General features: G+C 38.0%; 1 protein-coding gene across 2 annotated transcripts in view; it reads left to right on the top strand.

Moving 5' to 3' along the window:
- Positions 1-299: 299 nt before the first annotated feature.
- TFDP1 (transcription factor Dp-1) overlaps positions 300-26,618 on the top strand; it is a 39,587-nt gene continuing 13,268 nt past the window's right edge. The window contains exons 1-3 of one of the 2 annotated variants that reach the window (XM_008635858.2): positions 300-434; positions 13,242-13,308; positions 23,757-23,863. In XM_008635858.2, coding sequence (XP_008634080.1) covers positions 423-434; positions 13,242-13,308; positions 23,757-23,863 — 186 coding nt within the window. In that variant the 5' untranslated portion in view covers positions 300-422. The remainder of the gene's footprint in view (positions 435-13,241; positions 13,309-23,756; positions 23,864-26,618) is intronic. The other variant, XM_008635857.2, reaches the window with a different exon arrangement.

Raw genomic sequence — 26,618 nt, 5'->3', positions numbered from 1 at the left:
AGTGGGGGTGGGGAGGAGGAGGCCGTGATCGCTGCCCGCGGCCAGCGCTCGGTGTTGGAAGGGGCGCAGCTGGACAGGGACCGGCCTCGCGTGGGATCGGGCACGGGCTGGGGGAAGGGCTCTGCCAGGGCACAGCTCACTCACCCCCGCCGTCGGGAAAGGAGTGCCCCCCACACGTGAGCGTGGGGCTCAAGGGACGAAAAGGTGGTGATGGGAAACTTTTCCCTTTTAAAAACGTGTTTTTTTCAAAAAGAAACCTAAATTGTATTTGGTAGTAGCCAGTAATTTCAATTGTAAAAACTTTCCCTTCTTTCATTTTTTATAGCTGGTGCTGTCTTTGCTTGCTTTCCAGAAAATAGCATTGTCCCTGTGTCCTGCAGCCATCAAGATTTTACGACGACTGGTTTTTAGTCTTTGGTAACATGGCAAAAGATGTAAGTATATTTGTAGCACATAAAATGTGGAAGCATAGAATGTTAACAAAAGCAAATGGGGTCATGCTTTATAATAGCTGGCATTAATGAATATGTGGAACTTTATCTATACTGTGCATCAAGCCTAGGCTGTTTTCCTGTAGACAGCATAACCCAGCTTCAGATCTGCCGCCATTTTTTTAGAGTGATTAATGTTGAGAATTCCCTATGCTAGTAACAGCACTTGGGCTGTTGTCATTATGTGCATTCATATTGAACACTGAAACAGCTTGGGTTTGGATTGGATTGGAAAAAACCCAGCAAGTGTTGTTCAGATGGTGGGGCTGTCGTTGACTACTGTTGTCAACTAACGTTGCCTTTCTTGAGTTCAAGAAGGCATCAGACATTTGAGGGAAGGTGGTTCATTCTCCATATGTGTACGTTGTTTGTCTACCAAAAGATGCTCGTTAGTGTCTGTAAAAACAGGGTCTGGGAACTTTCATCATAGATTTCCATTACTGCTGGCATTAAGGTTTGTGGCTTTGGTTCTGTGACCTGCCTCATGGAGCACGTTTGCTCTGTACCCCTTCCCGTACTTAGAAAAAAAAATTTCAATTTATTCTGCCTTTAAGATGTCAGTCATTCTTAATACCCAATATAATTGGACTTTCATGTTTTGTTATTGAAAATAAGACACTATACTTGTCTGTATTCAAGCTAGAATATATTTCACTTTCAAAAAAAACCCAAAAACCCCAAAAAACAACAGCATGCAAGCTAAGGAAAAGTGATACAACTCACTGGTTAAACAGCAGGTTGCAGTCTAATGTGGACTGTTGCAGTTTCAAATAGCGAGAACTGCCATGAAAGAGTTGATTGGTTTAAAAACTTAATCTTGTAGGGAATTTTAGTAGTTCAACTGAAAAACATCTTAATGTCTGGAGAAGCAGCCAGACATACGTAGTCACTCAAAGCTTGCCTGGAAGAGATAAGGGTGGCCAAGTACATTACAGATAGCAGAGTTCAGGGAATGATAGGCCCTATAAGCGGGAAGAAAACGAAAGTGAAGTGTTAAACTAGGAGATGAAATTGAAACAGTTTAAAGGAATTGAGATACCAAAGTACATTTGTTTAATACTAGCTTTTGGGAAAGAGATCAACTAAGTGAAGAGTTGCTAGCACCTGAAAATACAGATAAATGTCATACTAGATCTAAGTGAGAATAAGACATTTAAGAACAAACCTTATTTTTGACAGCTCTAGATTCTAGGAAAGAGAGTAGTTAAGGAAGAAAGGAAGGAATAACCTACCACATAGTTAACTTAAGAACTGGAAGAAGGTGCTACAGATAGGAAAAGAAATTGCTTTCAGTATCCTTATTAAAGAAGTAATAAACCAAATTTGGAAAAATGAAAATCTAGGTCAGGTTGTAGGTAAAATTTTAAGTATACTTTAGCACTGGAACAGGGTAGCTAGAAAGGGTTTGAAATCTTAACTGAATATTGTCTAACCTGTTCTTAAAAACATCTACATATATTTCAAACCTGCCTCAGGGAAGAAATATGAACTGCTTACCTTTCTGCAGACTATACCACCATTACATGAGATCTAAAATGTGTAGTGAATGCTGGGAAATTGTAAATTTCCAGGTCTGAATATGGGCCCTATGAGTTGTGGTTTAATGCCATAACATAGACATGCTAATTGGTGTAACACTTCTTTTAATTTTCAGAAGGGAAGAGATTTATTTCCATATTTTTGTTCGAAGTCCAAGTTGTTTTTCAAACAGAATAATGGAATTAAGCATGATATGGACAGTATCACTAAATTTCTGGGCACTGAGTCTCTGAAAACCTGTGTTGCTGTAAATTTAAACATTCTGATGTGAAAATATTGCTGTGATAAAGGGCTTGTGGTTCTGCCATGTCACCTATCAAGTGCTGTAATTGTCTGTGAGATCTAGTGGTGAAGAAGATGGCATAGTTGATGATTGCTCCTGCTCCTTCCTTCCCTTTTTCTCAGCAGAGCTGAGATGGCTAAACTGTGGGAAGGGCCACGCTGCTACAGTTCTAAGTCTGGGCTTCCTTCAGGTGGCATTTCCATGGCCGGGCATGTTTGGAGTGCTGCAGTCTGGGAGGGCAGGCGTGATGTGCATCGCACTGCTGTCCTGTGATGCTGCGGCCAGCGTGCCGTGGTGACAGTGGAGCAGGGAGCCCTGCAGAAGGGGAAGGTGTGGAGACAGTGCACCACAACAGAACATGCTCCTACTTTGTGCTTCTTCCTGCCTGCTGCAGGAGAGCACTTTTCCTTTTATTGCTCCCTTCCAGTTCTTCTGATGCTTCTTCATAAAAACTATAATTGGATAAGACCTGCTAGAAAAGTCGAATACTTATAAGATTATGCAGACTGAGACGTTACTGGATAATTGAAGAAATGGGGGAGTGTGATGGAGAGTACTGGCAAACCCAGTGAAATATTTTTGTAAAGTAATAAAGAATTACAAAAGTACTGGTCAGGTAAGCTAGCAAAATAATGTTTATGAACTATTTGACCCAAGTCTAAATTCTGTGAAATGTTACTTTTTTAAAGTATGCCTCTAATGTTTTTCACAGTGTACAATCTAGAGAAAATAAGCAGTAAAGCATTGATTTTAAAATTCATTTTAATTTATATTTTGGGGTTTTATGCAAAATACTTTGATTTCCGCGGCAGTAGTCGGAAAGCTGCGAGGTGGGAGGAAAGATACATTCATATGTAGCACCTTAATTAAGAGCCTGCAGGTGGAGTTTAAATGCGTAATCACAATGTTATAGCTGGATAACTTGAAAAACAGTAATGTAGAAAGAAATAATAGCTTGTGAAGGTTAAAGTATCCGTGGCTATACCAATTTATGTTTTGGGTAGGGGATCTGAAATGCAGTAAAGATAAAGGGTGAAAAATAGGAGCACTCATTTTCCAGTGTGATCTAGTAATAGCAAAAGCACAGTCATTTTTTAGTTTATGAGCGCCATGCGAAGCTGAGAAGCAATTCTAACAGAATCAGGCAGATGTGGTATATCACGTGCAATTCAGGACATCTTCGTTCCTAGAAAGACTTTACTTTTTGTGCAATTTAAAGAAACAATGAAAAACCACGTGTGGAGAGAACACCAACTGCTGTATCTCAAGGACTTGTGTACCTTGGAAGTGGAATCATTGCATTGCTTCTCAGAGTCTGGATGACAAGTTGAGGTCAGTAATTTTTGGTACAGTTCTACACCTACGTTTGCACTCTGTGGGAAATTTCTTGGTCATTGCATATGGGCAGTCTCCAGAAACTTCATCTTAGCGGGAATTCCTCTTTCTGTTTAATCAGTGTCGCTCTGAGTTTGCTTCGTCTACTGTGAGCTCTTCCACTGCTTACAATGTGGCATGTTCCAGGCAGGAGCTGGGGGAGCCAAATGTACAGCTGAGGTCCTCAGTCTGCTTGTGCTGCTTATTGGATTCGTGGGAGTAATAGTGTGGGGGGAAGGCAGTTCCCTGTGTGCAAGTAGTCACCCATCCACCCTTGGCATGCGTAAAACTAGGTAGGATGCAGCATTGAATGAAGTAGCAGGAATTAGTGTAGCAAGAAAGAAAATTTGATAGATTAATTTTTTTTTCCAGCTCTCAGCATAAGACTGAGCACTGCTTGCTGGCCACTTTTATATTCAGTTGTATGTTGAGAATTATCTGTAAATTAAGACGACAAATACTTTTTTTAGTAGCATTGGCTAATGTACCTTCCACTACTAAATTATCAGCTTCTGTAGCGTGGCTGAAGATCCAACTTGTGGTGACCATGTTTCCCTCGTCAGTTACTTCTGTCACTGGTGAACTGTTCAGGCCTCTCAAGCAGCCATAAGGAAAGCAAAGCTTGTGGATCTTTTCTCCAAGACTCAGTGTTGCATAGGAGAGAAGAAGCAGGAGCAAGGGGGTTTATTTTCTGCCAAATTTCTGTACTCTTGAAGCAACCACTTGCAGGAACTGGGTCTGTTACTGAGGATAGTACCTAATGCATGGTGTTACAGCGAATATTGAAGAGAAAGGGGCTAGCCAAAAGGAATGAGTACGATTCCTTCTGATCTCCAAAATTACACCTATCAGACTATATGAGTCACGTAAATGAAATATTTTTATCTAGGCCTGTTGTTTATGGTTGTTTCTGTTGTTCAGCATTAGTGGATGGACCCCTTCAAGTAATTTAAAAAGTAGATTGTGCATAGAGAACTTGAAGTTGAAAAATAACTTCAAAAACTTTTTAAAAATGACACACCACTGTTAGCTTTCAGAATTTCTCGCAGACTAAAATACCTTTCATGAGAGTTGTTCTTGAGTTACTGTTTTATAGGTTACTGACAGTGGTGTTGGCTTTGGAACTGCTTGTTCTAAAATGAGGTTTTTAAATTTATTTTTAAAAATTATGTTCTACTGTCATCTTTTGCTTGAATTATTTTATGAGGGATTTTTCTCTTGATCCCTAGTTTGCATAAAAATTATTGTATCTCTTTAGTTTTTTGTGGTACTTTCATGAATCATACTGAGTAGTAAGATGTGGCACATACATCCGACTTTGTGAAGGAAGCCCCATGAACGTGTGGAAATATGAGGACACACCATGTGAGAAATTGTGCCTGTAAAAAGTTCATCACCTGATCTAACATTACTATTTAAGAGAAGTACAGATGCAGGAATTAACGCTAGTGGTTTATTTTAGTTGAGTATTCAGAATACATTCAGGTATGTAGCTTAATCCAGTGGATTTATTTCACAGTATTAGTACATATTTTGCTCAAAGAATATATTTCAAAAAACCCACAGCAAACTGATTTCTTCATACAGCTTTACTGGATAGGTTAATAGGGCTGCTTTTTTTGTGGAAAGTAAAAATCTTTTGTATTACTGATTTTTGCCAGAACACCACAGAAGTTGTACTTCTACATCAGTCTTGAGCAACTCTAAAAAAGTTAATTTAGGATGGATTAAAAACAAGAACCCAATGGAAGTAGGAAAAATAATTAATATGGACCATTTTTACATGATGCACTTTGAATCCCTAGAAAGTATTGAAAAGTCTTCAAAACATTTTTCAGACTCTTCTTAAAATATCAGCATGCATTTCGCCTTTTATGTTTATTTTTGGTTATGTACTGGGAATTTCAGTGAGGTGGACTAGAAAAGTTAAGTCTTTGAGGAATCTCAAAGAGGAGTTTTAGTTCAGTGGCTTCTCAGTAGCTTGATCTACTTCTGTTTGCCTTTAGTGAGTTCTAACGCGTCCAGAAGTTTGCAAGCTAACGATCAAATAATATTATGAAATTAGGTTATCTAGAAAGGCATCTCTGTTTGGGATTTTGAATGTTTCTAATTTTTCTAATAGGCTTTTTCAACGAAGGCAGAAGGAAAGTGATCTTCAAGCTCTCTTTTATACGTTCCAAGTATGCAGTCAGAGCTCTGTATTTTTCTTATGTTGGTTTGTATTATAAAGTCAGGAGATAGCAACTCAGAAGTTGCCTGTCACCTTGCCAATTTATTTGTATAAATAAAGCATTTTTTTGTAGCCTTTTAATGTTAAACTTTATTAATTGTATGTGCCAGTTAACTAGTGTTTTTATATAGGTATGTTGTAGTATTTTACTGAATAACTGCACTGTGATAACAACAGGCTCCACAAAAATGCAGATTTTAGAAGTTAAGTTACGCTAAGGATCAATTGTTTTAGTGTTTGTATTTGAGTGCCTGGGTATCTCTTAATGGAGATTTATTATGGCTAATTAGAAGTGGGAAGAAGAATGGATCAATCTTTGCTAAATGTTATCTGTATTGAAATGGTTCTCAGGTAGCAGGCAACTTGATTTTAAAGATGGACAGTGGTCCATATTCCCCAAAAATGCTTCTGGCTACTTGTCTTGTGTTATGTTACATTTGCTAAGGGTTCCAGTACTGCATTATTGGTTACACAGACCTGCTTGAAAGCTACGCTGTGGGCCACTCTAGCTTTGTAATACACTGATAAGGAGGTTGGTAAGAATGAAGCAGAACCCCTTTTAGAAGGGGTCCTGTGTAACACTACTTGTTGGTTTCGGCTGTGGTTCAGATGCTGGTGAACAAGCTGCTCTGAAGTCTGGGTTTGGCTAGAAAAACAAGTCTCTTACAGTCAAACCTAGAACAGGTGCAGGAGGTAGTTGTGGAAGTGGCTGCTGCTGGTACCTCTGCATACGGGTATTTAGTCCAGAAGGACTCAAATTATGATTTTATTTTCTGATTAATTTATGCAGTAAAAGTGGAAAACCAATGCTTGGGTGTCATACTCGCTGCTAGGAGTCTCTCATTCAATTCTGCTTCGTTCTTACAGCTTCACATTTAGTTTTGAGCGTGTCAACTTTAAGTTTTACAAGGATTGTATCACTTGAGCAATTGAATTACTGCAAGAAGCAACACCATGGAATGACTTTTAACTCGAGGTGGTTTTGATCTGTTGACTGCTTAGACAGGACCACCATTTGACTTGTCTTCAAAGTGAGTTCTTAATTTAATTTTTGCTGAATTCTGGATGTGTTGCTCTTGTCAGAAAGAACAGCCAAGAAGCTAATGGTCTTGACATACTCTGCAATAAAGGAGATCTTGGGTGTTATTTTGTGTATTACTCAGTGTCCAACTTACCTGCAGTATCAGCAGAGCCTGTATTCACACAAAGATCGACAATGCTTAACTGAGCTTCTCACCTTATTTAGCTTTTTGGTTGCACAATTCTGTGGTATCCAGACCTTTAGTGCTTTGACTATGCCTTGCTAGTTAAGGTGCTAAAAATTCAAATATACTCTTTGGAAAGCTCATTTCTATGGTGTAGCTCATTGCTGAGTGTTTGAGAGGCACATTAATCTTGAAGATACTGCCATGAACTGAGGATGTGATATGATTATCTCTGTTTCAGAAAAAGGTTTCTGAAACACGGTAAAATAACACATCTGAGAATTTTGAGGGATCAGACTCTTGTAGCCCAACTTCAAAAGTTTTTGTTATTTATACAGTAAAGAATAGTTCTCACTGGCTTCAATTTCAAATGAAATCCAAATGTTTTAAATTTAAAAACTTTCCCCCCTTTCTACAATATTTCTCTTAATATTCTACAATATTCTACTTAATACCTTGATTGCCTTCTAAATTTTGCAAAAAATGAAATGGATGTCCCATAAGAATAATCTTTTGCATTTGTATAATAATTCATTCCCAGAGCATGTTTGCTCTGGTCCCTGCATGAGGTGAGAAACCAATAGGAGAAGTAGTTCAATATCATCTTCTTATAAATGACATTTACATATGGATAGGGGTGAGAGAAGAATAAAGGTTGTTTAAGCAGTCTTTAAAATAAGGTTGTTTATTTCTGATTATAAGCTTTATTCCAGTTCTGCTTTGTAACTGCTAATTTTCTGTTGCTTCCTGATATTGAAATAAGACAAACAAAAAAAAGAACCTTGCATTGTCAGTAAAGTGGCCCATAGTAAAATTGCATGGCATGGGGCCTTTAGACAGGTTGCCTTTAAAATGACTGGGGATCATCATGGATCGAGTTAGGCACAGTTTTGCACAAGATGGGTGGTTGTTTGCTGGTACACTTTGCAAATGCCTGTAGACAGCAGAGGCACCGTCCTGGTCATAGAACTGTGGAATTGTTGTGGTTAGAGAAGACCTCCAAGATCATGAAGTCCAACCATCAACCCAACACCACCAAATGTCTCTGACAAGCTCTGGGTGGAAATGCTTTCCTTTCCCAATTTCTCCGTTTTCTGATTCTGTTGTCGCTACTTCTTTCCTAGTTTATTTTGAACTTCTCTGTCTGAGTCCCAGCTTATTTCCCCTTTCAGTTGTAGTTTAGGTTATATTCGTTTTCCCACTTCCCATGGTCATCCCTTCTCACAGGATTTGATCTCATTGTTCCATTAAAGCTTTCTTAGGTTCTCATCAGTTGTATTGCCTGTACTTTTTCAGTGACTCACAGTTCCTCTACCTCAACTCCTAATTCTTCCATCTGATTTTCTAGCTCATTTTTTGTGTCTTTCCCAGACAGTCCCAAAATTGTCTCTTTTTCAGACCATCCCATTCTGGCTCCCATTCTTCAACCATTCTTGTATCTTTGGCACCTGTACCTCTTGTCAAACCCAGTCCTGTGCCTCTGTGCTCTGTGGGCTTAATCTGCTGTTGACAGCTGAAAATTTCTGTTCTGAGGAATAACCTTGTAGCAGGTACCTCTGTTTCCACGTGTCTCTACCCTTTTTGCTCTTCTTTCAGTTCTTTTTCAGTTACTGTTCTTAAAATGGGCTCATTACTGAGAAGCAAGGTAGAAGAGGAATTTCTGTGGCACAAAACCACCCTTCCCGATATTTAGTTAAAGTAGTGTGGGACAATGTGCCTCAGATTAAATCCGAAATACATAGCACATGTACTCGTTCAGTCTTGTTTTTGTCAGATAAACTTCTTGTTTTATAGGTTCCTTGTCCTTTAGTCCAAATTCACCTTGCATATTTTCCTGTTTAGTTTAAAGGTTTAGTGAATAATTTGATGCCAATTTTTATTAACAAATTGAATTGCAATGCTGGAAAGCTATGGAAGAAATTATATTTTTGTTGTAAGGATATTGATTTTCTAATGCATAACTACAGAGACTGCAAGGAGTAGCTTGTTAGTAAGATACTAAATTATTCTCTCACAGTCCCTAGAGACTTCTTTTTAATAACTGAAATTCTCTGCATCTTTAGAAAATTGTGTTTTAGATTAACTTCAGTCCCAGCAAAAAGATACTTCCCAGTTTACTGATTTTCTGGCTGAGGGCACTTGTAGTGCTTTTCAGTTTTCACTTGTAAACAAAACAAAAATAGACTTCGCAGTCCTTAGGACTGCCGATGATCTCATAGCAGGCCAAAGCTAACTTTAGTTGATTTTTTTATATGTTTAGCCCTTCAGTTAATTTCTTTTCCTTAGGAGTTCTGAACAATGAGCTGAGACCAAACCTTGGTGATGGTTGGGATCTCCACTCCACCACAGCTTCTGCAGTTCAAATTACCAGATCTACTAATTTATCCAGTGGGCTTTACCCTCCTTTCTGGTGATCTGTGGGAAGATATTAAGTTACTACAGTTTAGATGCTGTGTTGGATGTCAAAAGCTATCTTTTAAAATCATTGTTGGCTTTGTTGTAGTGTGTTAAGGAGAAAGGCTGTATCTGTATCTGTTGCTTGTTTAGGATTATAGGGGTTTCTTCATGTAGCCGTAGAGAAGTAGACGTTGCCAACATGTGTCTTTGAAGAGGAAAGCTTCACTGAATTGTGAAGTGGCACACACTTAATAAACTTTCCAAATCAGATACTAAGAGCATTATTATTTCAAGCAGCCCAAAGATCACCACCAAAGGAGGTAATGCAACCTGAGATTGAGAATCGTGAGAAGATAAGAAAATGTGGAATACAAAAAGAATACAAAGGAAAATAGTAAAAATCCAAATACCTTGTTATAAGTAGCTTGATAAGGCCTAAAAACTAAGTCTATTTTCTCATCAGAAAATAGAAAATCCTTGACGTTTAACCCTTCCTTACAGAAGGTTACCTTTCCATTGGGCTTTCCACCTTTTCCCGGGTGGGTTTTTTTTTTTTTTGTGTGTGTGTGGGTTTTGGTTTTGGTAGTATTTTGGGTTTTTGTTGGGTTTTTTTTGTTTGTTTGTTTTTTTTTTTTTTGAGGTTTTTTTGGGTGCGTTGTGAACCTGTGGCTATAATATACCGAATGGGAGCTATAGTCACATTTTCCTCTATTTTCTTTCTTTCTTTTGGGCACTATGCTCCATAGGTCCCAGAGGAGTAATCCTGATGCTTCCTCCAAAATAACCTGGCTTGAAAAATAGTGAGAATGTCCTTGAAATGCAGACTGAGAGATGTTTTGTCTACTGTTTCCATTTCAGAACGAAGAGACCAGAATTCTGTATGGGATGGAAGTTTTGCTTTTCAGTTTTCTTTCACCAAAACTTGTCTCTTCAACCAGTGATAAGTCTTGCTAACCTTAGAATTAAAAGTGTGTCTGGAAGTGTGAAGAGCATACTGGGGCTGGAATAACAGAATTTTCACTAGAAATCAGTTTTCACTATGAATAATAGCAGCTGGCAATGCTGTTTTGCTGTGGGAGACACAGTATTCTTTCCAAATACCTTACTTGGAGTCTTTCTGGGCATATGCTTACAAATGAGTTGAATGTGCCATTTTAACTGCTAGAGGTGAACCTTTAGTAAGACACTGGTAGAAGGATGGTGGAACTATAACTTCTATACTGTTCATTAGTATTGTGGTCCCTGAGGGGATTTTTCTTGTTATTCAGTGATTGTTATTCTCTGGTTTTTCACAAATTGTTTTCTTTTACTGATTAAATGCGGTGTTTTCCCCAGCTGTTCTCCAGTTTTTCAGTGACTTGTGTCATTTCAGTCACACAAAAGCATGGTATAGGGCACGTAGCATTAACCTGAGCCTTTGTAATGCTAGATCAAATTATGGGTTTTGGAGTTGCATGTTGTTTTGGGTAATATTTTTTCACTATATGCTTTAATTATGCAGAAGAAAACTTGAAGTTTGTGAGATCATTTGATACTATGATGTTGGTTGGCTGAGTACTTCAAATGAATAGAGAAGATTATGCTGGAGACATTCCAATTGAAAAAAAAAACCCAGAAAGTTGAAGGGACCAATAAGTAATTGATTACTGAACTGCTTAGTTTTCCAATTACTGAAATAGTGATTTGCATTAGTATTTGAATTTGCTGAATATCACAGCTTAAATATTTGGGTTTGGATTATCACTGTAACTGACGTGCACTTGGTGCAGGTTTGCTTTTGCATATTAAACCAATGAATGGATTTAATAATTCAAAATTATTAAATTCATGTGCTTAAAGGAAAGACATTACATATTAAAATAGCCATTTTCTTGGTGATTTTCTGATCAAAACCACAATAAATTAAATGCTTTTCCAGTCTCATTTATAATCTTTTTTTACTCTAATGTAAAAGAGAATTTACAGGTGTCTTGAATATAAGCCTCTTTCTGCTGTGGAATGCAAACTTAAGTACTGCATTTAAAGAAATGATGACAATGAGGCTGCACTTCCTGCCTGGTTTAACACTTCTGTTGTGAAATTTAGATAGAATGGGAGTATAAGGTAACACTTACCCAAAAATTCTTCTTCATGTTTTCCACAGGGTTCCAGTGTTCTGGAATGTCATGTTGCTGTAGTGTAACTCTAATAACATCTTTGTACACAATACTGGTGTCATATGGATGAGTATACCTTTTTCTTTGGAAGTGTCTGATGTAGTCTGTTGCCTTTCTGAATTAGGTAGTTAAGTGTGATAAAGAGTTGGGCTTATAAAGAATTCTGGTGCCTTTGAATAGGGTGGTAAAACTGTTGTTTAACTGAGTGGATCTTTGAAATCCCTACTGTGGGGAAGAAGGCCAACAGGCAGTGTTCTGAAATAACTGAAAAGTTGTTGCAGCCTCCCTAAAACTATGCTATTGTGTTACTTTTTAGGAGGGGGGGAATGGAGGCCAGAACTGCCTCAGGCTCTTCATTCTATCCAGCACTTCTGCTGTCTACTCACGTTTTCTTTATGTGACCAGGTCCTCATTGCTGCCATGCCATTACAGGCCACTGCTCTTTGTGCCTCTCTTAGCAAAATTTGTCTTTTGCAGAATTCCAGCTTGTCCCCAATGCTCTATCATCTTCTCTCCCCCCTCTGTCCTTGTTCACTGAGGAGAGAAAGTTTCCTGTTTCTTAAAGTTCCCTGTCTTTTGTAAGAAATCCTTGGTCTGATACACCTGGATAATAATGGCTCCACAGCATCATCTAGTGGCTTTCTTGTTTTCCCCAACTACTGGCAGATGGCAAGTAGGGCTCTTCAGGTAGACTTCTAAGGGAGAAGCTTTGCTGCTGACTGACAGCAAAGCACTTGATTCTTGCTCAGGGTTGTTGGCAGCCTGCACGTACCTGCTATGTGCAAAATACAGCCTGAGGACTTTTCAGCCTCTGGAACACCACAGGCTACGCTGTGGTTAGGTACAGATGTTGGCTTTCTTGCTGTTGTTTCTAAATGGAAACAGTGTGTCCTGTGTTTATTAATTTTCTTTTTTCAGAACTGTTTTGTCTGCAGATACAAAGAAATCACTGCATCCTGTTCTCTATTCAAAAATTAATAGTATTTTGAAAAGTAACCACTACTGTGAGCTTTCTTGAAGGATGGTGATGACTTTATAAACCCGTGTGTCACCCTATAGCTTTTTTCTCTTAAGTGGTTTGTATTCTGATCTTTAAAAAAATAATAATTGAAAAGCTAAAGATATTTCTTATTAATGATATTTTTCCCGATTAAAATGGCCAAAGGCACTCTCCACCCTCTGTACTGTTTTTGCTATAATGTTTTTACCTTATGTATTAGGTAGGTAGTATCTACAGAGAGAAAGGCATAGTTGCAAGTATCAGTGGTTCAGATTAGAAGGGTGTTCAGCTGTCTGTTAAAACAGTGCATACACACTGTAAGAGCTTAGGACACAAATAGCGAAGTAGGTGTAAACTGGTTTTCTGCTTGCTTTTTAAGAATATGGTGTTTATAAAATCTAGACCTTAAAATTTGACAAGTACTGTACCCCAAACAGTACATAGTGGCATATTTGTAACAGAATGAGAGTAGTAGCAGTAGAGGCTTCTGGTAAGATACCTTTCATCTTTAATAATAAAAGGCTATCTGTGTTTGTAAATTTAATAAAAGTTGCTTTCTTTAACAGGCTGGACTAATTGAAACCAATGGAGAGCTTAAGGTGTTTATAGACCAAAACCTAAGTCCTGGAAAAGGTAAGAACACAATTCATAGTAAGACTCTCCATTTCTTGATTTTTAGTTGTTATGCATATTACTGGCTTTAAACTGCTTTCTTAGCATACTTTTTGTAAAGTTTTTCTTAAGTTATATGATCATTAAGCAAACTGTAGGTTTGCTGTGATTTATAATTGTCTTAAAACTACAGGTGCAGTTAAGTGGTGGTTTGTCATCCCGTATATGATCTCCTTAGTGTAGCTTGTTTTTAAGTATAAAGACCAGGATGTTCTGAAACATCTTTGGGGCACTGTGTTTCAGCAAATGGAAAAAAAATGCAGGAGGGTAGAAGTTTAAAATGGGTTATGACAGTTTTTATGATAAGCTTGCAGCAGAGTGGATGCACTATCTCAAAATACATTGTGAACAGCCCTGTTTTGGACTTGCAGATAATGCCTGTGCATGTATGATAATGTAATGTCATTAAGCAATTTAATAAAACACAGGATGTAAATTTGAACTTGAATTTGATACGTGAGCTCAAAAACTGAGAGTACCTAAACATTTGGGGAGTTAGGAGCTGAACTTTCACAATTAGCATAGCTGAGGGAAAAAACAGAAGCAACACTGAGTTCCAGCCACCTGCAGTTCTGGACAGCTATGCCATGTAGGCTCTTCTGTAAACTGATAATGCTACATTTGAAGACTGCATTTTGTATATTCTTATGGGAGGGCTGTTTCCACAGTGAGACGGTAAAAATCCTCTCTAATTCCAGTAAAGTATATTCTTGTCAGTTTATGCATTCTGCTGGTGACAATTGTTTCTCAGGTTAATAATTTCCTCCAGTATGTTTCCATACTTTTCATAAATAACAGTTGGGTGTCTTAACAGTCTTTACCAGTTTGACAGGTCAGCTAGCCAGTGTTCCCTAGATTGCTCATCAGATGAGCTCTTTGTCCTCCGTGTTTTCCTTACTGTCATTCTTTGAGCCTGTTCGATTGCTTTCATCAACTTTCTCGAATACAAGCGACTAGAACAGTATGTGTGGTCTCACAAGTGAAGTGTCAGTCGTTTCTGTATAGAGAGATCAGTAATTTTTCTATGCAACATCATGTTTGGTTCATAGGCATCTCACAAGGTATTTTGGCGAAATGGCCATTTTCATTTGTTGTTCCTTCCAAATAATGACAGTCTGCTTTATTCTTGTGTGTGACAGATGGTGTCCTTTGATAGGCTGTATGAAGGAGGGCAAAATGTATATTAGGACAATCATTTACTCACTGTCTATAAACCTTACTTTTGACTAATCTACTGACTTTAAGCATTGTTGGAATACTCTAGTACTCTCAGATGAACCTGTGGTCCAGTTCAGGTGAACTCGTTTAGTATTACTGCTCTAGTATTTTATATACCATTTCAGGAAACCCATTTAATTTCTGTCAGCACCACTAGGTACAGCAAGTATCTTACTGGCATCTCACAGGACTCTGTCTTGGACGCTTCCTTGTCTAAAGTATACATTGCTTTATGAATGGGGGGGGTATGCAACTAATCTGTCCTGTTCTTCATTTTGTGGAGAGGGCACTAAGGGTTGAGTAAAGACATGTATTAACTGGTGCAGGTGTTTATCTGTAAGCACAGTCACAAACCCCTGAGCTAAAGTGTGCAAGTAGGTACCTGGTCCTTAACAGCTGTACCATATGTGCTAACCCTGTGGGCAGTAAAACTGATGTTTTTTGGGGCAGAGACTTTGGGAGGGTACATTTTGCACCCACATAGGCATCTGTGTCTAGACCCTGTTACAGTCAGTGGAGAGCTAGTCAAAACAGTGCAGTCTAGACAGCAAGAATTGGAGATATGACTCTTCCATTATTACATAGCTCTTTAAGTAGAAGTGGTCAAATTGGAGGGCATTTTATTGCTTACAGAATTTTGTAAATAAATTCAAGTTATTAAATAGTTTATTATAGGCCTGCAGCTTGTCCAGTTTGAGAGTCGAGCTCTACTCTCAATGTATAACACAGCAAACTGGACTATCCTCAGTCAATTTCTGCATTTCATTGCTTTTAGGGGAGTTCTTTGAAGTTAATAGACAGCAACTAATTCTTAATATTGAGAAGAAACAACTATTTCTCTTGGCTTGATCAGTTTATGTTTTGTCTCTAGCTTGTCTGTGTTTTATGTGCAGGCTCTGTAGTCAATCAGAGCTTAAAGCTGCAAATATTTTGTCACTAAAGTGCTCAGGTATGTATCAGAATTTATTCACTACAGTAGCACTTTTTTTCGTTCACCACTTTTTATAATTTTTAGGGGTATTTGTCCAGTCTTTAAATGTTGACACTGACAACTATACACAAAAGTACTATGCTGTCTCTAAAAGTAGCTGTCTGCATTGCATGCCATTATATCAACAAAGTGCTGTCCTCTGCTATGTTTTTAAATCTGTGCAAAATTTCTCTTAATTTCACAATGGAGAGGATTCAGTCCAGAGCAATCATGGAGTAAGTTTTCCATAGGGTAGCAGAAGTGTATCTGGTATACGTTTTAGGATCAGTTGAAGGTGGTTAGGGAAAAAATCTTCATGTTCTTTTCTGGTGGTCATCATTAAAAGGTTTTTTTGGTGGGTTTGTTTGTTTGTTTGGGATTTTTGTTTTGTTTTGTTTTTTCTCCACCTTCCCCTTTGAATCTGTATTTCTTAAAACGAAAGAGTCTTTTCTGAAAGTTGCAAGTCAATCACAAGAAAGAGATTGAGAGTACATTGCATGATTGATATTGGTTATGGGATCAAATCTCCCTGCTGTGTTGGATAAGTGGTTTGTTTAACCCAATCTGCTGCCCTTGACAGCAGTAATTGGGCAGGCTCTTGAGGGAGAATGCAGGAGCCTGGCTGCTTTTTTGAAGTTCATTCTTACGCTCCTACAGCACTCCTGGTCCCTGGACTAGTAATACCAGAGGGTGCATTCCATCATAGTTTTGGAAAAGTCCAACTTTAAGACTCAGTGAATTAAGAATGAAAATTTGACAGAGAAATCTGTTACTTGCTTCAGTTTCTACTTGTTGCTAGCCAGATGTGAAAGGAGGAGGAGTTCAGCTGTCAGAGGAATAAAGGTTTTAGGGGGATGGTACAGGACAAAAAATGACTTGTGTGCTGGGTCATAAGGACATGCTTGCAAAAACAGGGTTAAAGAGAAAGAGCGGAAAATTGTAACTGAAATGGTTCTGTAACATCCTTGTCAGCAGTCTATAAGGTATGTGACTAAGTGGTAGGTATATGAGTCAACTATGATAGATAAGCCAAGGTTGACTTTTCTGGCCAAAACAGGTTATGATGCAAAAATTCTCACAGCCTGAACAGTTTTGTTACAATGCTTTCAGAATAGGTTGTGAATGAATTTCTGTAAATTTTTAATCTGCACAGGCAGAAAACATGGTAAATGAATAAATTCTTTTCAGACTTGAGTTTTGGTGGTAGGGTATGTTGCTGTTGTTTCTTAGGTGAATAACGAAGAAGAGACAAAACCATCTTGCTGAACAGTTATGCTGAACAACTTCTTGCTCAAAAAGTCCTAAAGTTTTGGAATCTGAGAGAGAGAGGGTATGTTTGAGAATAATCTCTGTATGCAAGTCCTATCCATACATTCATTCCCTGACTATTCATGAATGTCCACTGTCAGAAACAGGTTACCAGTGTAGACAACCTTTTTTGCTTCAGCAGTAGCTCATTTTGGAGAGACTGGTCTCAACCATGAACTCCAGATTAGGATTTTTGTTTTAAAGCAGAGACTGACTTTATTTGTGTTAAGAGGAGAAAATAGTATGTAAAAAAACCCAAAACAAAAACACAACAAGCCCCAGAAACCCAAACAACAACCCCACAAGGTTTTGTTTATAGTGAGTAATGCATACAGTTTTGAATAAATTAGTCATGCACATAAAATACTGTTCTAGAAAATGCTCTAAAGATTTATTTCTTCGAAACCATCTTTAGTGTGAAATAAGAGGTATCAGCCTATATGTGGTAGAAATGAGATGGCAACTCGTGTTTTTTCCAGTGCTTGTACAACCTCCAGAAAAGGTTGCCTGTAAATTTGCCCGTGGTTTCTGATACCCCTGTGTATTTCCATTACTGGAGAGTAACACTCCATATAGCCCTGAAAAAACAGTATGACTGTGAAAGCTTTGTTTCACTTGGTAACTGGGAAGGTGCTTTCCAACTGGCTAATTCATTTTGAGAGTTAGCAAAAGCATAAGTTTTGGAAGGACAGAAAGAATTTTTAATAGGGGCTGAACTAGTAAAAACTTCCTCATGAGTTTGTGTTTTCTATTGGTATTTGACAGTGAATTTTAGAAACCAATAAATTTTGCTGTTCGTGGAGGTTACATTTTGGAGAAAACTGCCACATTCTTCTGGTCCTTGCCATATTCAGATTAGTGTTGATACTTCAGCATTAAATAGAACACTATTCAATTCTAATCCTGCACCTCACTTGTGGAGAAATTTGGATGAAAGAAATTACTTGCTTCAGATGGGTGCAAGGGAAAAGGTAACCAGTGGTATTAATATTGTATTGAAATTAAAGCTCTTAGGTTAAAAATTACTCGGAAAGAAAATTTGGATCTTCTCTTATGCCAGTAGGTGGCATTATTGGTATGTAACCAGAAAATGCTTGTAGGATATGTACTGTAGCTCCTTTCACCATTTACACTTTAAAACAAGGTTTCAAATTTATAGGCTAAATATAGTTACATTTCAGATCTGAAAAAATCAAAGTCAAATATGTAACATTTTAAGGTGTGTTTAGACTCATATTTCAACACTGCCTAACTATAAGATTGTTTTGTTCTTTTTATTTATATGACAAGAAACTTGCAGTGAAATGTTACTGTTACTTTTACTTGCAAATTCATTCACCCTAATTTTTAACAGTGACTAGAATTGTTCCTCTGGAATAGAACTAGAGATCAATTTTCAGAACCCATGAATTATGCTTCAGCAAACAGATACATGTTTGAAATTGGTTATAAAATGCATATGTATTACGGCAGCTGAGGTAAATCCAATTATTGTCTAAAGTCAATCTAAGGAAATAAAACTGTTGCTGGAAGTAGAAATGGTATTTTGGAAAGTCTAAAAGTAAACCCCAGTTTATTTCAACACAGACTTGGAAAAACTGGCTTGTAATAGCTGAACTATTACTAGTCATATCTAAGGATGTAAGAATCACATAGAAGTCTGTGTTCATGTAGGCAATTAATGAGTACTACGCACTGGGAGACATGGATGTCTGTACAAAAGCTCCCAATTGCTGTGCAGGCACGTTTGTTGTCTTAAAACGGTGGTGTGGCTTGTTCAGTAAGTACAGGTGCTTTTACTTGACTTGACATGCAACTGGAGACAATCATCTGTGTTGTCACACAGATACCTTCAAAAAGAATTCAGTTTTCTGAAAGTTAGCATACAACTAACTAATAAAATAACATAAAATATCTGTGATGTTCACGACAGAGACGTTAACAACTTCCGCGTTACAGGAGTGACGTCTGAGGAATCAGCTCCCAGGATATAACTGTCACCTCTATTGTCTGTCAAAACTTAAATTTGTTAGAGACTGCATTATGAGGGAATGAGTTGTTTTTCTGTTGACTGCTCTCTCTTTCACAAGTAAAGAAAACATAAAGGCAGATTACTTCAGAAAATGGTACAGCATCTAGAATGAATGGAATTTCTGCTCCTGAGGCAAGGAATACCTCAGCCCATCCTCTCTAACCTGAACACCAAATTCAAAGTCGCTGCTGTTTCAAGAACTGGAGCAGTCGGCTTTTCAGGAGATTTGCCTCATTGTCTGCAAAGGGCACTCGTTTCTTTGATTTTAGATGTACTGTGTCTTTTTTCTGTGTCATCTTAAGTTATTTAAAATGTTCTTAATTAACTGTATCACCAGTCCTTTAAACTGCCAAAATTCTGCAATGGATTCTTTCTTTTTGGTAAAACTTTTTGGTTTGTTTTTATATGCAAGCAAAGGTCCAGTTAACCAGTAACACAGATTATCTGTCTACTTGTTTGTAGACAGATAAATAACAGGTTTCATTAAAGAGCACTGCTTTTTTTGATATGCAAGTTTTTTATGCCGTTATTCCTTGATTCCACCTGAATCATCATCTTGTATTTGGAGGTATTCTGGAACATCATATTAATGAAGTTCTACCTCCCTTGAGGTTTAATGATTGCTTATAAGTTACTAAAAGTAGTTTTCCAAACATTTGGGACATTGAGAATGTAAGTAGTAGTAGTAGTAGTAGTAGTAATATCCTTCTGTATACACTGTTTTTTTCTGCTTTACATGGCATTTTCCTGTGGCTCTCAAAGTCTTCAGGGGGGAAAAAAAGATACATCACAACTAGCAGTATTTGTTTTGAAAAGAAAGCAGAGTTGATGCCAGCAAAACTGTTTGCAAACTTGTGGTTTTAATTTTTACATGCTGTTATATACACTGTATGTTGTCTGCAAAGTACAGGATTATTGGGATTGCAGTGATGGCAGAGTAACAGTAATTAAGAAGTTAATAGTAAGATTTGTTTGAGAAACTGAGCTGTCAGTCACTCGCAGATCTAAGTTGATACAATTACTTGTGCTTGTACTTAACAAACAAAAACCCCCCACATATTATGAGCTTTTGAAAATGCAGATGAGTACGAGAAAAATGTTTGTATGTGAGGCAAATGAGAAAATAGAATACACTTGGACAGAGACATTGAAAATATCCTTTTAAAAAAAGTCTTTTTTTCTGTATAATTGAGCACTTATACTCTTTTGTATATTGTATGATAGCTTTTACAAGTTGACTCTGAGTTTGCTTTGAACTGTGAAGCTCATGTTACTATTCTTTCACTTACATTTATGTTTCCTTGCCAATCAGTTTGTGCTGCACAGAAAGATGAACCTTGTCATTTCTGTATAGAGCTAGGTTGGTTCAGTTGCATGAATTCTGGCACAGCACCACAGGAAATGTTAATGTAATTAAAAAATTTAAAGAAACATAGTGTGTGCTCTTCCCTTCTCATTGATGTTTTAGTTGCAAGATAGCTATTTCTGTTCAGAAAATTAAATTAATAATAACAGGAGGCTGGAGGCAGTCTAATAAACCTTGCCTTCAAACCAGGGTCAGCTTTGACGCACAGAGCCTTCAGTTCTTGAATTTTGCTGTGTATCACCAAGGAACCTCCTATGCAGCCTGTTGCTGTGCACTGCCTTTGGCATTTTTCCCTGGTTGGAATTTGCTGTGCAGCAACTTGTGACCATTCCCTCTTTTCCTTTTGTTGTGTCCTATCATCTCTATAATTTCCATTTAATAGTTGAAGGCAGTGATTAGATTTCTGCAAATAACACCCCTTGCTCCACCTTAACCTTCTCTTCCAGAGGCTGCACTTACCAAGCTCCCTGAGCTTCTCCTTGTGCAGGATATACTCCAGTACCTGAGGCACACTGGTGTATTCCGGCTGCACTCTCTCTTGTTTGCTAATGCCTCTCTTGCACTGTGGGCCCCACAACTGAGCAGAGTCATCCAGGGACAGTGTAAGGAGTGCTGAAAGAAGAGAGAATAATCAGTTATTACTGTACTCTTCCAAATGCAGCCCAGGATGTGGTTAAGTCTTTGTTAGCATAGGGGAACACCTCTGGGTTACACACAGCATATTGTCTGCCCAGACCCCCTGGTGCTTTCCTGAGCATCTGCTTCCTAACCACTGACCCTGACCTCTGCACTTGTGTTGACTTACATCATCACGACATTGTTGTCTTTGTTGACTGTGTAAACTTTTTTAATAAACGACAAGATAGCATAAAGAATTACTTTATTTTTAAACATACCAGAATAATTAAGTCTCTTAAGTGCATCTGTAGAGGGTCTCATGGCAGTATTGTTCTTTATGAAATTGTCCTACTGAAGTAATATTTGGAAGCTGTCCTAGGAAAAAATTCATAACATGAATGGGTAACACTCGTCAGAAAATTGTCTACCTTTGAATTCTTAAAGGAGCTAGCAGTGGCGCTTCTATCCTTGTAACTTGGTATGTGTATAATTGATACAGTACCAGAAGAAACAGAGCCACATAGCCTGCACCAATTCCTGAAGGGCTCAGATAACTGCAGATGAGTAAGTTACACTTGTGTTAGGCAGCTCGGTTGAGTGTGTAACAGAGAAGCAGTACAGTGTGGACAGATGTGATAATGGCCTTCAACGGGGCTTTTCTGGAGGGAGGGTCTGCAATTACGTCTTTTTAAAGTCATGCTTTGAAAGAGTCAACAACCATGTGGATAAGGATTATCTAATCAGAGTGGTGTCCTTGGATTTTTTAAAAATAATAAATTTTATTGTCAAGGTCCTTCATCAGCCTGGTAAACTAAGGTGTGATAGAATGGGATGGTCCTCCCTTGGGTCAACAACTGGTGAAAACTGAACTTGGTACAGTGAGTATCCCAAGCGAGCTATTAGCACCCAAGGAAGATGCTGAAGTCATCGTAGCTTATATTAATGAAAATGTGCTATCAGTGTTTGGTGGGGAACAAGCACATTGAATTTTGAATTACTTGGAAAGGAACAGGTAATAAAATAGAAAATGAGTTATAGAGATATAAATAACGTATGGCATTCCTTAACATAAAGCATTCATGAATACTGTACGTATGCCTGTCACCTGCAATAGAAAGGGCAGGAGAGCTAGAAAGCATGGGCAGCAAGGACTGTCAAAGGTAAGGGAAGGTTGGTTGAAGCATGGTGCTCATAATGCCAAGGCTGGGGGTTTGATCCCTGTATAGGCCATTCACTCAAGAGTTGGAGTTGATGATTCCTGTGGGTCCCTTCCAACTCAGAATATTCTGTGATTCTGGGAAGATGATCAAATAGATGAGGTGTCTTAACCTTGGAAAGCAGTTACAATTCCTGTTTTATACTGGAAATACAGTCTTCAGGTTGCACTTGTTTTTTTAAAGAAATGAGGAGAAGTTTAAAAAAAAAGCCTTCCAGGAAGCTGAGAAGAAGCTACATAAGCACTGCTAGCCAGGGTAGTTTATATTGATTTATTGTATTCTGCAGAGAGGAAGAACAAACACAATTCAGGTCATGAGAGTGATGAGTGTACTTGATGGGACAGGAAGACATAATAGACTTATGTTACAAACTGGATAGCTGCTGACTTTCTGAAAGAGCACTGGGAAGCTGGTTAATAATGGAAGAAGGACATACTGCTGCATCCTCTTTGGGAATAGATTGATCACTGAGAGTAGATTCTTATGTGAAACTGTCCCTTTGACATGGTGTAGTAATAGCAGCTGCGAAATACAAGCCTTCTGGAAAGCAAGGGCTTAAACAAGATTTGAATTGTCCTCAACTTCCTGTAGACTTCCTGAATGTGTAAAGAGGGATGATAGGCATCAAGGACCAGTCAGGGCCCTCCTGATACAACCCTTGTAAAAATGCCTATTTATTGCATCTATGTTGGACAGTGAGAAAAAGAGAATGAGAGTTGTACCAAACCCTTCTGACCCCATTGGCCCCTTTAAAAGTGATCTCAGAGAAACAACTGCTGAACCTGACAACCACACTTAAAAGTTGATTTGGCAAAAAAAAATGTCTCCAGTATTTTAAGACTGATTTGTCTATTATTTTCTTACTGTAGTGAGTCTTTGTTGCTTTTTTTTTTTTTTCCCCCTCTGTTTTGTTGTTGCTTGGGGGGTTTTTGTTTGTATTGAATTTGTGGGTTTGGGGTTCTTTCCTCTAAACTATATCATGGAGCATCAAATTGCTGGTGACCTGGGTCATTATTTTTGATTTATCTTTTACATGGCTTAAGACTTGCTTTACCTACCAGTGCTGATTGCATATGGGTTATGAACAGAGAGAGCACAACCTTTCCTGCAGGGTCTGTCTGCTGAGTTGCATGTATTTTTCTGAAGTAATGATGCTTGAAGCTGTTTGTTCTTTAATTCCCTGCCTTCAGCTGGGAGGCGACACTTAGAGGAAAGCTGGGAATATTCTCTTGGAAAGGCCCATTCCAGCCAAATTTTATCTCCTGTGGATCAGCATGTCTCAGAAGGCTATGCTGTATGCTATGGCATTGGGCATGTTTGTTGGGTGGTACTGAAAAATATTTCAATAGCCACAAAGGATAAGGGTAGAAGAAGAGAGGTTTATGCTTTTTGTCAAATGCTGGTTGCCTCCTTTACTGTTCTTTAAGAGAAAAATTGAAATACAAGGAATTAAAGCGTATTATGTCATTGACCTGTCAGGTTATATAGAAGAAAGTTTGAGAGAACATACTGTGTATCTTGATTTCTTTTTTTGCTTCAAATGTGTAAATGCTACATTTCTATTGAGACTACATGTTTCAGGGCTAATTGCCATTAATATGCATGGGTAGTATAGATGAGACTATTTGCTAAAATAATACAATATGCTGACCTGAAGCTCTCTACTTGTATTTGTTTCAGGGGTTGTTTCTCTATTGGCTGTTCATCCTTCTACAGTAAATACGATTGGAAAACAGCTCCTGCCAAAAACATTCGGACAGTCTAATGTCAACATTGCACAACAAGTGGTAAGGAGACTTTGTTGGGATTTTTTAAAAATTGTTTCTTTGTTTGTGGGGCGTGTGCTTTTTTTGAGTTGTTGGGGGGGTTTTTTGTTTGTTTTGGGGTTTTTTTTGTTTGTGAGGGGTTTTTTGTTTGGTTGGTTGGTTTTCTAATTGTTTTTATTGCTTGCAGTATTGTTTACATACACTGCAAATCTGATGTATCTTGGTAGTCTGTATCACTTATCATGGGCAGATAATCTAAGTTTGTTTCTAATTTTAATAGACTTATGTTAAAAAAATGTGTATTGCATAAAGAAATTCAAAGATGACTCTCAAATCAACATTGTTACCTCACTATTCAGGTGGCTTTATCTTTTGTTAGTCTTCCCATTTAAAGTCAGTGTCTCTTTCAGATTGTGCTTTGAATTCTGGCGTAGGAAAATGTAAATGAAGTCCATAAACACATTTTTATGGAGATTTGAGTTAGGTGGAACAAAATTGAAAACAGAATTATATTTTACTGCTTAATTTAAGTATTCTTTTGCTGAAATATTTATTTCGAGCTTTGTGTGAGATATATGGAATTAGATGTTTCAAAGACTCTTATAATGCAATAGATAATACATAGGTTATACTAATTCTTGCTGTAATCAAAATTAAAATTTGTTGTTCTGAATAGAATTGGTCTCAATCTTCTGGAAAGCAACTGTAACTTACAAACATCTGAACTAGAATGTCTTATATTTGGGTTTCTACTTGATAGGAAAGCAGTTTCCTATCTGCCTTTCCCATCTCTTAAGCTGGGTCTAAGGAGAGTTTTATAATTGAGGCCGCCTGAATCTATAAACTGTACCCCTTCACCTGTTCAGATGTAGTGCAGATCATTCACTGTGCTGTCTTTCCAGCAGCAGGGGTGACTTAACTACTTCTTGTACCCACTTGCAAGTGAGTTTAAATGAATGAAATTGGTCTCTCAGTAGGAGGTGTTTCATCAATAAATTCCATAAAAAATGAACTCAGAGTAGTTAGGCATTCTTTTAATTTAAAATCAGTAATCAGCAGTAGAAGAGTGTTTTATTTATAGATCATAGGCCATACTGGAACAACAGTGGTCCTTTCTGGGCATTGTCATGAGACTGTGTACATACTTGGGTTAAATGTTGAAACTGAATTGTTCTTTCAGGTGGCATGCAAAATCTTTTCTTAAAAGTATCAAGACCAGGGGATAACAATGCACACTTCATTTCTTCCTTAGTAGTGTTGACTATTTCAGAACACTCCTGAGTGCAGTAGAGGTCCAGGGTTTGCTGCTGTCAGTTTGTTTTTTCTCCAGCTGTAATTCCTCTTGTCCTTACCCCCTGCCCCCATACTGGTTTGGCTTTCATCTCATTGCAGAGTGGTAGAAATTCTAGATGTGGTACCATGATGGGGCTGCTCATGGAATTCGTAAGCTAGGGGGTTAGAGAGTGGGACTCTCTGCAAGCAAGGTGTTAAATCATCTCTTGCAGTCTTCTGTCACTGTGTCCTAGGGAATAGAAACTAGCTAACAGCGTTCTTCAGTTCTCCATTTAGTCTACTTACTTGAATAGCACATGGGTGGTTTTCACACTCTTTGGAGACATTTGGTGAGACAGACCAGTTGGTATCAATACTGATAGTATTTTTTTTCGTGGGAAGAAAGTGAGTGGGTTCACATGTGTCCTGTGCCAGCATTCCCCACCCTCAATTCCATTTCCTACAATCAGAAATTTTGTTTATGGAAAGCAATAGAGGAGATTATTTGGCTTTTCATAAGAGACAGAAAGTTTTCAAGTATGGTACAAAGCTGCTGGAAAGGAGTACCTAAGATATTCTAGATGTCAGAAGTGGATGCAACAAATTTATATGCTAACTGCTCAGAGAGGTGGCATAATATAAAGAGAATATTTGGGAAAAAAATACAGCTGTTTGTCTTTCCAGGCAGCTGAAATCACGGACATCTAGCAGTCACTGGACTCCCTTTGGCAGCATATATGTAACTTTCACACATGTAATGTTTCATTTTCAGTTTTTGTATTTTACTCTTGTTGAGGCTAAACTATTGAAGCTGGCCCAATGAAGAAAAATTAAGTTTTGCTGCTCAGACGGAATGTAGCTGCAGGAAAATATGGCAAGCTTGTGGGTGGTTATGGGTTTAGATTTGTTTGATGCTTTTTTCATTTACCTGATGTCAGGAATGCAACCAGCTGTTTCCTCTGGGAGATAAATGTGCTCCAAAAAAGTAGGTATATCTTTCTACAAAAGAGTAATCTGTATGGTATCTTTTTTTTTCCCCTAAATCCATATTTTCTAGAAAGTTACATTTAAAACAATTCAGAGATAAAAAACATCACCTGCAAAAGTGGGTGTTTTGTTTAGCTAGCTTCAGAGGTTAGGAGGGCACAGTTTTATGTGCTAGTGTATGTATTACTACTTATGATCAAATTTACACATCTTCAGGACCACACACCTGGAGGCTGGAAGACTGTAGCCAAGTGTGTGCTCTTAACATGTTTGCAATGGAATGGTTTTGCCTAATTTGATGTCTCTCACTGCAGTCATGAGGGAAGTTCACCCGTACTCTTTCTCACCTCTAATGTAGTGGTTTTGACTCTAGTGATAGAGGCTGACATCAGAGGAGAGGCTTCTTGCAACAGCTCTGTATTTTCTCTCTGGTTTTACTGATTTTCAGCTTTTCTTATGTTCATAGTTTAACTGTAATTTACTGCAGTATCCTTATACATTATTTGGTAGGGTTGGG

Source organism: Corvus brachyrhynchos, unplaced genomic scaffold, assembly GCF_000691975.1.
Source record: "Corvus brachyrhynchos isolate BGI_N302 unplaced genomic scaffold, ASM69197v1 scaffold83, whole genome shotgun sequence".
NCBI lineage: Eukaryota > Metazoa > Chordata > Aves > Passeriformes > Corvidae > Corvus > Corvus brachyrhynchos.
Note: the sequence above shows the minus strand (reverse complement) of the source record. Positions and strands in the feature narration are given on the sequence as shown.